Genomic DNA, 14,894 nt, shown 5'->3' on the forward strand with positions numbered 1-14,894 from the left:
TATAATAGTACTTGGGCAAAAAGAATTTCAATTGCAGTAAAGGGAAGTCTTCGAACAGATGCCTAAATTTTTCTTGAAGTTGAGAAAAATGTTAAGTGTTTTGAGCACCTAAGGATAGGATTTATGCTTATGGAATTCCAGACTGAGAAAAAAGATTTAAGGCATTATACTTGAACTGAAATTAGGTAAATAAAAAGGATATGAGGTATTTGGCTGGGGGAGGGAGATAGTTCCATATTTTTAAACAGTCTAAACTTATTAGGAGCTCTCAACCAGGATCTTGGAGAACAAAAAGAAAGGATTGGCTTTGAAACTTGATATTAAGAAGGTTATTTTGATTCAGAGGTAGTAATAAAGTTCTGTTAAGTTGCAATCTATAGTCCAGTTAAATAGAGGATAAAAATAAAATGCTCTCAACATTTCATGTCATTAAATTCCTGTGGCAACCTACTAGGCTGTACCTTTATATTCTATTTACGATGATAGTGTAAAACACTTAATAATCCTTTTCATGAATCTCTATTATAAGTAACGAGGAAGATTTTTATAGTATTGGCTATCTTTATTCTGAGCATGCCCTATATAGCTTTGAGTGTTCCTTCAGTTTCCTCTGATGAAAGGAGGGAGAAAATTAGGGCACATCAGGTTGAAGATAATACTGGGCGTTATTTCGTGGCTGTCAAAATTTTTCCAAACCTCTTGGTGGGGCTATTTTCCCACATGGCCTTTGTTCTACATCTGGAGAGAAGACTTTGCCTTGTTCTTCCAATATGTACATTGCCTCTGATTTTAAAAAGACAAATTTTTAAATTTCTTACTGGGTTGATGGCTCTTCCATAGGATCCCATCTCTAAGGAACCTTCTTAGGTAGTAAACACTAGAAAATGAACTCATACAAAACTCATGAAGTGGCCAATTCCCTGAATACTAGTCCAACATATCTGCGGGAATACTGAATCCTTTTGAATTTGCAAAGGCTTCTGACTGCAGTTTTCTAAATCGACTCAGAGCGCCGCTGTTGGCCAATGAGCTGCAAGAGCTGGAGCCCGCGATCTACTCCCGGTGATATTCTGCGCAGTCACAGAAACAAGTCAGAAAGAAGAGTGGCGGGGACCCAGGCTTTCTGCTCGGCAAATCTGATTCTGTACGGATCGGGACGCCCTCAAACCGGGAGCATTGTGTCTTCTGCGCGTGAAAGTAAATATTTTTAAAGTAATTTGTGAAGCCTTTGTCTTTTAACGCCGGAGGCTGCAGCAACGCAAGTGAAGGATGGGAAATAGAGCGAAGCAGAGGAGCAGGACCCGGCGGTGGCAAGTACTCTTTCCCTTCCTGCTGCCTTTGTTCTGCGGGGCTCTCTCGGAGCAGATCCGCTACTCTATTCCCGAAGAAATGGCCAGGGGCTCAGTGGTGGGGAACCTGGCTGAGAACCTGGGGCTGCATTTTCGCGATTTATTGACCCGCAACCTCAGAGTTAGTGCAGAGAAACAATACTTTACCGTGAACATGGAGAATGGGAACATACTTGTGAGTGACAGAATTGATCGGGAGTCGCTTTGTCTACAAAATCCTCTGTGCATCGTATCCTTAGAGATTGTAGCAGAGAATCCTCTAAATGTTTTTCACATAAACGTCATGATAGAAGATATAAATGATAATCCACCTCATTTCCCCCAAAATAGCATTGTTTTACAAATCAATGAATTTGCAATTCCAGGCACTCGGTTTGGCCTGGAATCTGCTATAGATGCAGATGTAGGGCCTCACTCTGTCCAGAGTTACCAACTCAGCTCTAATGAGCATTTCTCTCTGATGATGAAGGGCAAGACTGAAGGCAAGAATGCCCCAGAATTAGTGTTGAGGAAGCCCCTGGACCGGGAACAACAGAGCTCCCATCTCCTTGTCCTGACAGCGGTGGACGGGGGCGACCCGGTCCTAACTGGCACTGCTTCAATTCAAATAAAGGTCACTGACGCCAACGATAATGCCCCGGTGTTCAGCCAGGATATGTACAAAGTCAGCCTTAGAGAGAACTTGCCACCAGGCACCTCTGTGCTAAAGGTGACAGCCACCGACCAGGACGAAGGTGTCAATGCAGAAATAACCTACTCATTCAAATCGCTAGGAGATGATATTGGAAATATTTTTATGCTAGACCGTCAAAACGGGGAAATTAAATCCAAAGACTCTATAGATTTTGAAAGCAGTAAAAGTTATACCATAAACATAGAAGCCAAGGATGGTGGAGGCATGACCAGCGAATGTAAAATTATACTAGAAATTCTAGATGAGAATGACAACAGCCCAGATGTGGTTTTTACTTCCGTGACCAGTTCTATAACAGAGGACGCAGAACCTGGAACTGTGATCGCTCTGTTCAAAACACATGATAAAGATTCAGGAGAAAATGGGGAGGTCACATGCGTCATAAAAGAAAAAGTTCCTTTTAGAATTGAATCTTCCTCCAATAATTACTACAAGCTTGTAACAGATGGCGCCCTGGACCGGGAACAGACTGCAGAGTACAATGTCACCATCACTGCCACAGACAGGGGCAAACCGCCTCTTTCTTCCAGTACTAGCGTCACCCTACTCATTGGAGATGTTAATGACAACGCTCCGGTTTTCCACCAGGAGTCGTACTTGGTCCATCTGGCCGAGAACAATCCTCCTGGAGTCTCCATCGCTCAAGTCAGTGCGTATGACCCTGACTTGGGGTCCAATGGCTGCGTCTTCTACTCGATTGTGGCCAGCGACCTGGAGACGCGGGAGCTAACGTCTTACGTGTCCGTGAACGGGCAGAGCGGAGTGGTGTTCGCGCAGCGCGCCTTCGACCACGAGCAGCTGCGCGCCTTCGAGCTGACGCTGCAGGCCCGCGACCAGGGCTCGCCCGCGCTCAGCGCCAACGTGAGCCTGCGCGTGCTGGTGGGCGACCGCAACGACAACGCGCCGCGGGTGCTGTACCCAGCTCTGGGGCCAGATGGCTCAGCGCTCTTCGATATGGTGCCTCGCGCAGCGGAGCCCGGCTATCTGGTCACCAAAGTTGTGGCGGTGGACGCCGACTCAGGACACAACGCCTGGCTGTCCTACCACGTGCTGCAGACCAGCGAGCCTGGGCTCTTCAGCCTGGGGCTGCGCACCGGTGAGGTGCGCACGGCGCGTGCCCTGGGAGACAGGGACTCGACCCGACAGCGCCTGCTGGTCGCTGTGCGTGATAGTGGACAGCCGCCCCTGTCTGCCACTGCCACGCTGCACCTGGTCTTCGCGGACAGCCTGCAGGGAGTGTTGCCAGACCTCAGTGATGATCCTGTGCCCTCTGATCCCCAGTCTGAGCTGCAGTTTTACTTGGTGGTGGCTTTGGCCTTGATCTCTGTGCTCTTTCTCCTCGCAGTGATTCTGGCAATCGCCCTGCGCCTGCGACGTTCCTCCAGCCCCGCCTCCTGGGATTGCTTTCAGCCTGGTCTCTGTTCTAAGACTAGACCAGGGGTTTCTCCCAACTACAATGAAGGAACTTTGCCTTATTCCTACAATCTGTACGTTGCTTCTGATTCTCAAAATACAAGGTTTAATTTTCTCACCATGACGCCAGAAATGGTTCCTCCACAAGACCTTTCTAATGAAGCTTCTTTGGTAGTGAGTTTCACTGAAGAGAATAACAAGATAAGCTCTGACTCTGTTGCTTCTACTCACGTGAGTTTCAATGAATATGTTTCATTTGCAAATAGGTTTGGTTTAATTTTCAAACCAATATTTTGGCAAGAAAATTTTAAACATATCTACTATTGCTTCAGGTTTGTTTGCATTCGCCTACTCAATATTTTCTGTTCTTATCTGTGTGGACTAGTAACTTCATTATTAGGGTTTGAGTATTTTGAGATACTTTTTATACACACACACACACACAACTACTGTAAGAAGTGGGCATTACAATACCGCTGTCATTCAAATATTTTTAATTGGAATGTATATTTTTTCCTTTCTGTGAGTGTTTCTTGGGACATTGATATCTTAAGTATATAAAGGTTTTTTTTTACTGTATTAACTACAAATTGAGAGGAAATTTGTGAAGAAAGAGAAAGGGATAGGGTTTCCATATGTTGCCCAGGCTGGACTTGAATCCCTGGCTCAAGCGATCCTCCTGCCTCAGCCTCAGGAGTAGCTTAGAGTACAGGAGCCTACCAAAATGCTCACCTGGGAAAGGCTTAAAGAAAAAAAAAGAAAGAAAGAAAGAACATGGTAATCAGTTGATGATAATGTTCTGGTGCATTCACTAGTGATTCTTGGAATCCCTCTGATTCCAATCTCTCTGAGCAAGCTCAATTTTATGTCTAATCTTTTCTCATAGCAACATGTAGATTTCCTCCCAATTTTAAATATATTATTTATGCCTATCAAATGTGTTTACCCTAAGAATATAAATATTTATACTCATGAAAGTGCAGTAGACAGTTATTTCTTAGAGAGAATTTTTTCCTATATTTTGATGGGCTTCCAAAGGTATTACCAGTAATTCTCAGTAATGGAATTAGGTCAGTTACCTGGGCAAAGGTAAGTTTAAAATATCTTTGGATTACTAATTTTATTTTACTAAGTTTTCCTCAACACTAAACAGTTTTTGAAATATAATGTAGTAATAGAATTGTGGGGCACTACCATTATTTCCAGTCAATGCAAGTTGGAATGCTTCCATTATAGTCCAAAAATGTTAATGTTTCTTCTTCACTTGAGTTTTGATTCTGATAATGTGTATAATCACATTTCCCGTTTTTAGTTTTCCATATTGTCATGAAAATCTGATTTTTAAGTATTAAATGCCAACAATCTGGTAAATTCAACCAGGCAAATTCAAGAAATCTATTGAAAACTGTGTACCCTAAATTATAGCTTTCAGAAAGTTTATTCTATTCTATGATTTCTCAAAAAAGGAAACTCCTAGGGAGAAGCCCCCCATAATAGGTATGCATGGGGGTAGAGTGATCTCAAAGCAGATGCACTAAAATTATAAGGTTAAAATTACTGTTTATAGAAACTTCAAATTTGTTTAAAAGCTCATTAGAAAAATCGGAATACACTGACAGCTCCAGAAAATAATATCAAGAAAGTAGCTCTGTATGAAAACTTTTAGGAAAATAAAAAGAAGCTTACTGAAGTTTGCACTAAAACAAATACTGTGGATTTCCATCCTTTTTGAAGGACAGTAGGTGGAGCTATTTAAGGTATAAAAACCAAATATCCCTTCCCGGAGTTCAAGATTGTGCAGTAATTGGTTAGGACTCTGAGCGCCGCTGTTCACCAATCGGAGAGAAAAGCAGGGCTCCTGCTCGCCTTTCACGCGCCTAAAGCACAAAGCAGATAGAAATGAACCATCTCTGGGGCCGTGAGGAAACTGAACCGAGGAGCTCTGGCCCCGCCACTGTTCCATTCTAGGGACTGAAGAGCTGATTCTGACCTCAGTGGTCAGGGGCAGAATTGGAAATAATCTTAAGAGAAAAGTGACAATGATTCCTCCGCGACTGCATCAAGACTGCAAAGGGCTGGTCCTGCTGGGAGTCGTCTTGGGGATCCTGTGGGAAACCGGATGCACCCAGTTACACTATTCAGTTCCCGAGGAGCTGGAGAAAGGCTCTAAGGTGGGCAACATCTCCAAGGACCTGGGGCTGGAGCCCCGGGAGCTGGCGGAACGTGGAGTCCGCATCGTCTCCAGAGGTAGGACTCAACTCATCGCTCTGAACCCGCGAAGCGGCAGCTTGGTCACTGCGGGCAGGATAGACCGGGAGGAGCTCTGTATGGGGGCCACCAAGTGTCAATTAAATCTAGAGATTCTGATGGAGGATAAAGTGAAAATATACGGAGTGGAAGTAGAAGTGAGGGACATTAACGATAATGCGCCCTACTTCCGTGAAAATGAATTAGAAATCAAAATAAATGAAAACGCAGCCACTGGGATGCGGTTCCCCCTTCCCCACGCTTGGGATCCGGATATCGGGAAGAACGCTCTCCAGAGCTACGAGCTCAGCCCGAATACTCACTTCTCCCTGGACGTGCAAAACGGAGCGGATGGTGTTAAGTACCCAGAATTGGTGCTGGAGCGCGCCCTGGACCGCGAAGAGAAGGCCGCTCACCACCTGGTCGTCACGGCCTCCGACGGGGGCGACCCTGTTCGCACAGGCACCGCGCGCATCCGCGTGACAGTCCTCGATGTGAACGACAACGCACCAGCGTTTACTCAGTCCGAGTACCGCGTGAGCGTTCCGGAGAATGTAGCTGTGGGCACTCAGCTGCTTCTGGTAAATGCCACAGACCCTGACGAAGGAGCCAATGCGGAAGTGATGTATTCTTTCCGGTATGTGGACGACAAGGCGGCCCAAGTTTTCAAGCTTGATAGTAATTTAGGGACAATCTCAACAATAGGGGAGTTGAACCACGAGGAGTCAGGATTCTACGAGATGGAAGTACAAGCGATGGATAACGCAGGATATCCTGCACGAGCCAAAGTCCTCATCACTGTTCTGGACGTGAATGACAACGCCCCTGAAGTAGTCGTCACCTCCCTCACTAGCTCCGTTCGGGAAAATTCTCCCAGAGGGACATTAATTGCCCTTTTAAATGTAAATGATCAAGATTCTGGGGAAAATGGAAAGGTGATCTGTTTCATTCGAGGAAATCTGCCCTTTAAATTGGAAAAATCTTACGGAAATTACTACAGTTTGGTAACAGACAGAATCTTAGACCGGGAACAGGTTCCTAGCTACAACATCACGGTGACTGCCACTGACCAGGGAACCCCGCCCCTGTCCACGGAAACTCACATCACACTGAATGTAGCAGACGCCAACGACAACCCTCCCGTCTTCCCTCAGGCTTCCTATTCCGTTTATATCCCAGAGAACAACCCCAGAGGAGCCTCTCTTGTCTCCGTGACCGCCCACGACCCCGACTGTGAGGAGAACGCCCAAGTTACTTATTCCCTGGCCGAGAACACCCTCCAGGGGGCGCCTGTGTCCTCCTACGTCTCCATCAACTCGGACACCGGTGTCCTGTACGCGTTGCGCTCCTTCGACTACGAGCATTTCCGAGACCTGCAGTTGCAAGTAATTGCGCGCGACAGCGGAGACCCGCCCCTCAGCAGTAACGTGTCGCTGAGCCTGTTTGTGCTGGACCAGAACGACAATGCGCCCGAGATCCTGTACCCTGCCCTTCCCACCGACGGTTCCACTGGTGTGGAGCTGGCACCCCGCTCCGCAGAGCCCGGCTACCTGGTGACCAAGGTGGTGGCAGTGGACAGAGACTCAGGCCAGAACGCCTGGCTGTCCTACCGCCTGCTCAAAGCCAGCGAGCCAGGGCTCTTCGCAGTGGGGCTGCACACAGGCGAGGTGCGCACGGCGCGGGCCCTGCTGGACAGAGATGCGCTCAAGCAGAGCCTCGTGGTGGCCGTCCAAGACCACGGCCAGCCTCCTCTCTCGGCCACTGTCACTCTCACCGTGGCTGTGGCAGACAGTATACCCGATGTCCTGGCGGATCTCGGCAGCCTGGAGTCTCCCGCCGACTCCGAAACCTCAGGCCTCACGCTCTATCTTGTGGTGGCGGTGGCTGCAGTCTCTTGCGTTTTTCTGGCCTTTGTGATCCTGCTGCTGGCGTTCAGGCTGCGGCGCTGGCACTCGTCGCGCCTACTCCAGGCTTCAGGGGACGGATTGGCGGGCGTGCCCACGTCACACTTTGTGGGCGTGGACGGGGTGCGGGCTTTCCTGCAGACCTACTCCCATGAGGTCTCTCTCACCGCGGACTCGCGGAAAAGTCAGCTGATCTTCCCCCAGCCCAACTATGCGGACACGCTCATCAGTCAGGAGAGCTGTGAGAAAAGCGAGCCTCTTTTGCTGTCAGGTGATTCAGTATTTTCTAAAGACAATCATGCATTTATTCAGGTGAGTCCTTATCAAATGGTCTTCTCTGAGCTTGGAGGAAAAGATCCCTTAGTATAGATAATTCGTGTATATTTGGAATTTATAAACCAGACATCCATAAATTTACATATATGTGGCAACACCAACAGCCCAGTCACCTTCCCTCATGCCTTATTTATAACAATTTATATGTTATTATGTATATTTCTATAAAATAGATATATATTCATAAACAATTTATACAGTTCTTTGTTAATATTGTACATCATTTTCTAGTTTAATTTATCAGCTATAATACTGTTTTCCTGCTTTTAATTTTTTGTCTCATTGACCATGCAGCAGTTTTGTGTAGAGCATCTGATGTCAATTTATCTGTTTATCTAGAGGGAAGAAATCTAATTAAATGGCACCTACAAGTGAAAATTTTAGTAAACCTTTATAAATAGTGTGGCTTTTAACTACTTGAGATTGCTAGCAAATTCATAAAGTACACTCATTTAGTTTCTTTTAAAGTGCAGTAATTCTTTCTAGCCATTAGGGATATATCTGTTTATATTTTCTCAGTGTCCTAAGTCATTTCATAGTTTTAAATCATTCATGAACTTCCAAATATGGTGAGTTTATTTCTTACACATTTAAAATTTTCTCACTGAAATATACTGTATGTTTTGTCATGAGGAAAAATTGTAAAGATTTTTTATTTTCACTTCTATTATGCATTTCGGGAATACAATATCTCTATATGTTTCCAAGTTAGATATTTCTTTTGCTCACTTTACCTGTACTGATGATATTAATGACTGTGGAATATTCAGAATTAACAAAATGTGTTTTTAGTGCTTTTTTGGTACTGTGGCAAATTTGTAGTAATTCCTTCTGCTTTCTATATTGAATTCCCCATAACTTTTACAAATATGGGGAAATTTCTGGAAAGTGCACAAATTCTAAGTGTCTCCTGAGAACCTTATGTAGAGTTGTAGAGTGTTTAACAGAAATTGACTGCTAAAGAGTATTACTCTTGGAAAAACATTGCCTAATTGCTTTTGGTGAATTCTTTAAAGGTGTAGGGACCATAATGTCCAAATTAGTTTTTCTTTCTTCTTTATTTGTTGCCTATCTACTTTCAAAAATACAATATTTAAAACCCAAGCTAATAAAAGAGAATGATAGATAATCCATTGCTCTAGAATGAGGCAGTTACTGCTTCTGAGATCGGTTGTCACTTTACGCTGCTCGACAACCAAGACAAAAAAAAAACGGAAAAGTAGCTTGTGTGGTTCTACTTGTGTGCTATTTTTAAAAGGAAGTATTTGAGTTTATCTCAAAATACAAAATTTGGAGCCAGGCATAGTGTGCTTGTAGTCCCACTATTTCGGGAGGCTGAGGCAGGAAGGTCACCTGGGCAACACAGTGAGATCTCATCTCTTAAAAAAAATAAAAAAAATTTGTGTTTACATTAAATTTTAAATATAATCTAATAAGTAGAGTGTTCTGTAAGTATTGAGGGAAATACCCTTCCCCATTGTCTTATAGAAACTATCACAATGTATTTGTCATGTGGCCAGTTCTCTCATGATATAGTGGCCAATTCAAATGAAAGACATCATAGGAAAGCAAAAATTATTTGGGAGGCTAAGCTCATATGCTCTAATTATGCTGATCTCTGTTCACCTAACTTGATTTAGGGACAAGTCATTGAGAGCTAGGGCATGAATAGTCATAACCCTCAGACTGTATTTAAAATATCAGTGATCTCAATGGTATTTCCAGTTTAAGCTGAATAGTCTTCATTAAATTGTTGTTGAATGAATGAATAAACAAATAAATGTGCTTTGGGGATTAGTGACACCAATATTCTGAGTTTTCAGATGTATCATAGAAGGACAGTAGCTTTGTAATTAGGTAACTGTCATATAATCTGTGTATATAATCTCTTTGAGCTTCAGCAAAATAGGACTAATTATATCTAATTTGAAAGATTGTGGTCAGAACTTAAGGACAACACATAAATCATCTGGTTCATAACATGTAATTAATCAACAGTAGCCATTTTATGGTTGACAAAAAAATTCATATTTTCAATGCTATCATACTTGGCATTTTGTTGGGAAAAGTAATAATGATTTGTGTGCTTCTCCTGGTGATACAATGGGATGACCTGTAGGTGAAAACAAAACTATTCTAAAATTTTGGTGAAAGCTAATTCAAAAATTTTAAGTGCCTAGGCACATTCTTGATTGAAAAGTCAAAGTTTTAGGCCATAAATATGGGGTAAGATTGTTTTATATGAGACAATTTTGTGAGTGTTAGTTTTCTCTATTTGAACCATTGTGTTGTCTAAAAAAGGGTCCTATGAACCTTGTTTTAAAGGAGCACTTTACTCCAATGAGATCTGGGGTGATTTAACTGAGATTATGAAAACCTGAAGGTTGGAGTTATTAGGTTTTGTCCATATGAGAATTGAAGCTAATGGCTTAGCTTGAGAATATTTAGGATATTTATTGATAATTAAGATATTTGTTGATCATTTCCTGATAGTAGCTGGCCAATGCGTTTGAGAATGTTTACATTTCTTCTGGTTCTAGTAATAAAATTATGTCAAGGTCTTTGCTTGTTTTCTTTATGTGTTATGTCAGGTGAGCATGCATTCATTTAATTTAATAAGTTAAAGTGTTCAGTTATAACTTAAATGTTGTAACTTCATTGCTTTATAGCACCTAAAATTGTAAAGCAAGCTGTCAGCAGACATTCTTCTACCACTTTCATTCCAGAAGAGGTACTATGCTTTTTAGAGTATCAATAGCCTAGGAACCTTGCTGAGATTATACAACTCACAGATCTTTTTTTTTTTTTTTTTTTGGTGAATTAAAAGGTTAACAATAAATGAGTGGATTGTATCACAATTTTCTCAGTGACATGTAACAGAGTATAGCTGTGATCATGAATTAATAGTTCTGGAGGAAATCTAGTTTTTCCTCATATATGACATATCAGTTTCAAAAAAGCAAACAGTTGTGAAGGGGTGTTGATTAAACTGATGAGACTAAATCTCAGGAAAGGAAATCTAATGTTATACTTTGAGTTCACTTTTAGGAAACCATACTTAATGGAAAGCTACCAATAACATACTGTTTAAGATTCATTCTTAAAATACTGATGGTAAAAGACAGCCTATGGTAAAGTTAACTGGGAAAAATGGTTTTATAGAGGATGAAGCTTCTGGATACCATATGGGAAGAACTCTGGTTCATGGAAAATGGAAAAAAATTGTCATCAGACAGATATAGAGTCAGACAAAATAATGTATCTGTGTGCAAAAGAAATTGGTACTGCCAGAATTTCTCTTAGACAAGTCATACAAAGATCCACTATGTGTAATATCATTAACGATAGACATAATTTCTTAGTTCATAGTTAACTTTCTGAAGCATTTTGCACAGTGGTTTGCACACCTTCTAAGTATTCAATAAAATGCTTGAGTTTAATGATTAGAAAGTGGTCTCCTGGAAAAAAAAAGAATCATAGTGAAAAATCAATTATTTTATATGTACTTTCCCTCTGTATCAAACCCCTAATTTAGGCCAACTGTCTGACCTATCTTATAAAGCTAAGGACCTGAACATTTGTCAAATTTTGAAAATAGATCCCTCAATCCGTAAGGTTTCCACGTGTGAAACCTCTTAGAAACTTCCTACATATTTTCAGCTGAAGATTAAGCCAACAGTTCATCTTGAGACTGTGTTACATGGAAAAAGCAAAGCATGGAGGCTGGGGTGGGTGGATAGAGATTCTTAGCCTAAAGCTACTCAAACATCAAGAAGAAACAAAAAGAAGTCATCATTTTGGTTTCATGTGCTGAAGTCACTGAGGTTATAAATTCCCAGGAATATTTAATTGCCTGAGCAAGACTGACTGCCGCCTTTCAGCTTGCAAATTCCAGTGAGAAACATCTTTCTCTTTGCTCTCTACTTCCCAGAAGTCACACTCTAATTTCTTCAGGCTGCAGTTCTAGAGTCGGGACTCAGAGCGCCGCTGTTGGCCAATGCCGAAACAGATAAACCAGAGAATCCCTTAACGTTCCTGCTTGGTGGCTTTTCTAATCCGATGGCCTGCAGATCCAAGAGCAGACCCACAACATTCCTAGTGTGAATCCTAGTTCTATAAAGCTCAACCAGGATCATACAGGTTCACCAGCGATGAGCTCTGCTCCTTCTTGGCTGGAGACTCCATAATCCAAAGATAGTGTGAAAAGGCATTCTCTGGGCTGGAGCAGCAGCAACATGGACTGTGAAAGAGATGGGGAATAGCACTGGACTGATGGTCTGGGCCAAGGCAAGTACTGCTTCCCTTCCTGCTGTTTTTGTCCTGCTGGGCATTCTCTGAGTGGATCCATTATTCAATCCCTGAGGAGCTGGCCAAGGGTTCGGTGGTGGGAAACCCTGCCAAGGATCTGGGGCTCAGTGTCCAGAACTTACCTGCTCTGCTCGGAAGCCGCAGGTTAATGCTAAAAAAGAATACTTACTCTGCGTGAAGAAAGCAGAGACTGACTTGTGAGTGACCGGATGGATAAGGAGCAGATATATCCCCCAAATATAGTTTGTACCATATGCTTAGAAACCTTAGTTGAAAATCCTTTAAATGTTTTTCACATTAATATAGAGATTCAAGATGTGAATGGTAATGTCCCATTGTACCACAGGAATGTTATTAAGTTAAATATCTCTTAGTTGACTCAGCTTGGAGCAAGATCTGCAATAGAATCTGCAAAAGATTCAGATTTTGTAAGCAATTCCTTACAAAACTATCACCTTAGCAGCAAGCCTGTATTTATCTTCAAAATGTAGAAAGTGAACAGTGGAAAGAAATACGTTGAACTTGGGTTAGAGAAGCCACTAGACCCAGAAAAGCAGAACTCCCATGGCTTTGCGCTAACAACCTTAGACAGCCCCCGCTTGATCCTGTTGGGATAAGACAACGCCAACCACCACCGCTCCCGGCCCCTGCCCCAGTGTTCAACCAGGATGTGTACAGGATGAGCCGTTGGGGAGACTTCACTGACCAGGGCATCCACACAGAGATGGTGTATGCCTTCACAGCCCAGAGTACCCATATCCAGTTTGGCCTTGATCACAATAGTGGAGAAACGCAAACTTTAGGTAGAATGAACTTTGAAGAGATTTAAAAATATTCCATGGTTTTGGAGCCAAGGGACAGAGGGGGACTGGTTGCCCAGTGTACAGGTGAGACAGAAATTCTAGATTATAATGACCATGTCCCAGAGGCGATTTTTACTTCTATTTCTACAACGATTCTCTAAGATTCTGCACCTTGGACAGTAATGGCTCTATTTAAACCACAAGAGCCAGATTCAGGAGAAAATGGGGAGGTCACCTGTCTAATACAAGCAAATGCACCTTTCAGAATCAAATCTTCCTCCAGTTAATTACAAACTTCTAACAGATGGAGCCCTGGACCGGGAGCAGATCCTGGTTTACAATGTCACCATCACTGCCACCGACAGGAGCAAGTCGTCTCTCTGCTCCAGCATTAGGGTCACCCTACACACTGGAGACATCAATGACAACGTTCCTGTTTTCCACCAGGAGTCCTACGTGGTTCATGTGGCCGAAAACAGACCTCCCAGAGCCTCCATAGAGCAAATGAGCGCCTCCCAGCGGGACTTGGGGCACAATGGCCACGTCTTCTACTAGATCGTGGGCAGTGACCTGGAGTCATGGGCACTAACATGACCTGGAGTCACGGGCACTAACATGACCTGGAGTCACAGACGCTAACGTCATACGTGTCACTGAGCACACAGAACAGAGTGGTGGTCACACAGCTCGCCTTGGACCTCTAGCAACTGCACACTTTAGAGCTGAAGCTGCAGGCCCAGGACCAGGGCTAGCCTGCACTCTGCGCCAGGGTGAGCCTGTGCATGTTGGTGGGCGACTGCAACGACAATGCACTGCCGGGGTGCTGTACCCAAGCACTGGGGCCCAACGGCTCGATGCTCTTCTAATATGCTGCTGCGCTGCAGAGCCTGGCTACCTGGTCACCAAAGTGGTGGCGATGGAGGCCAACGACTCGGGGCAGGCACAATGCCTCACTTTCCTATCATGTGCTACAGGCCAGCGAGCCCAGGCTCTTCAGCCTGGAGCTGCACATGGCTCCCGTCTGCCTTGGGCAACTGCGACACTGCCAGACAGTGCCTGTGGGTTGTCGTGCATGACCGTGGACAGTCTCCCCCCTCAGTCACTGCCACGCTGCACTTGGTCTTCATCGACAGTCTGCAGGAGGTTCTGCTGGACCTCAGCGACCACTGCAAAATTAAACTCTGAATCCAAAATTAATTTCTATCTGGTGCTTGCCTTAGCTCTAGTTTCTTTTTAAATTCTTCCTGATTGCATTACTTGTGCTGGTTTTGAAGGGCCGAAGATCCACAAATGGTCCTGTCTTGGATTCGTTCCCCATGGATCTCTACCCCATAGTAGGCCCCAAGTTTCATGGTTATTGTAGCTCTACGATGCCATATTTTTACCAGATGTGTGCTGCTCCTACTAATCCAGGGATGAATGAACTCCCTTTTTCCAAATGCCCTCTGGAGAAGGGAATGATTCTGATGATTCTAATTGCTTGGGCCAGAATCCACCCTCCAAGGTGAGAAATTCTTGATGAAACTAAGTTCAGTCACAAGCAGCTTTTCTTCTAACATGAAATATTTTCAAAGATCTCAGGGAAGAGCTTTCTGGCAGCAAGCCCGGAAGCCCTAAAATGAGAAATATTTGGCATGATGAGCTTGAAGGACAATGGTTGGGCATGGTAAGAGTATCAGACTGGTCAGAGTATTTAGGGCCTTGTGGGTAGGCAACATGTTTTGATTATATATATATTATATTTATTGGATTATATTTTATAATTTTACTTTGATATTCAAATTGTATTGATCCACAAAAAAATGGAGCAACAAATCTTGGTCATTGTACATTAAAAGAT

General features: G+C 43.5%; 2 protein-coding genes across 15 annotated transcripts in view; both read left to right on the top strand.

Moving 5' to 3' along the window:
- Window positions 1-14,894, top strand: part of LOC123637896 (protocadherin gamma-C4) — a 137,113-nt gene that overhangs the window by 77,187 nt on the left and 45,032 nt on the right. The window contains exon 1 of one of the 14 annotated variants that reach the window (XM_045551041.1): window positions 5,232-7,919. The exons of the other annotated variants lie outside the window; for them this stretch is intronic. Within the exon in view, the coding sequence (XP_045406997.1) occupies window positions 5,496-7,919 (2,424 nt within the window). The 5' untranslated portion in view covers window positions 5,232-5,495. Of the gene's footprint in view, window positions 1-5,231; window positions 7,920-14,894 lie in introns of those variants that run through there. 14 annotated transcript variants of the gene reach the window in all.
- LOC123638607 (protocadherin gamma-B2-like) lies at window positions 1,179-5,431 on the top strand. Its single transcript, XM_045552338.1, has 2 exons — window positions 1,179-3,722; window positions 5,425-5,431. The coding sequence occupies exons 1-2, from the start codon at window positions 1,270-1,272 to the stop codon at window positions 5,429-5,431; spliced, it is 2,460 nt and encodes an 819-aa protein (XP_045408294.1). The 5' UTR covers window positions 1,179-1,269.

The sequence above is a fragment of the Lemur catta genome, chromosome 5 (genome assembly GCF_020740605.2).
Source record: "Lemur catta isolate mLemCat1 chromosome 5, mLemCat1.pri, whole genome shotgun sequence".
Taxonomy (NCBI): domain Eukaryota; kingdom Metazoa; phylum Chordata; class Mammalia; order Primates; family Lemuridae; genus Lemur; species Lemur catta.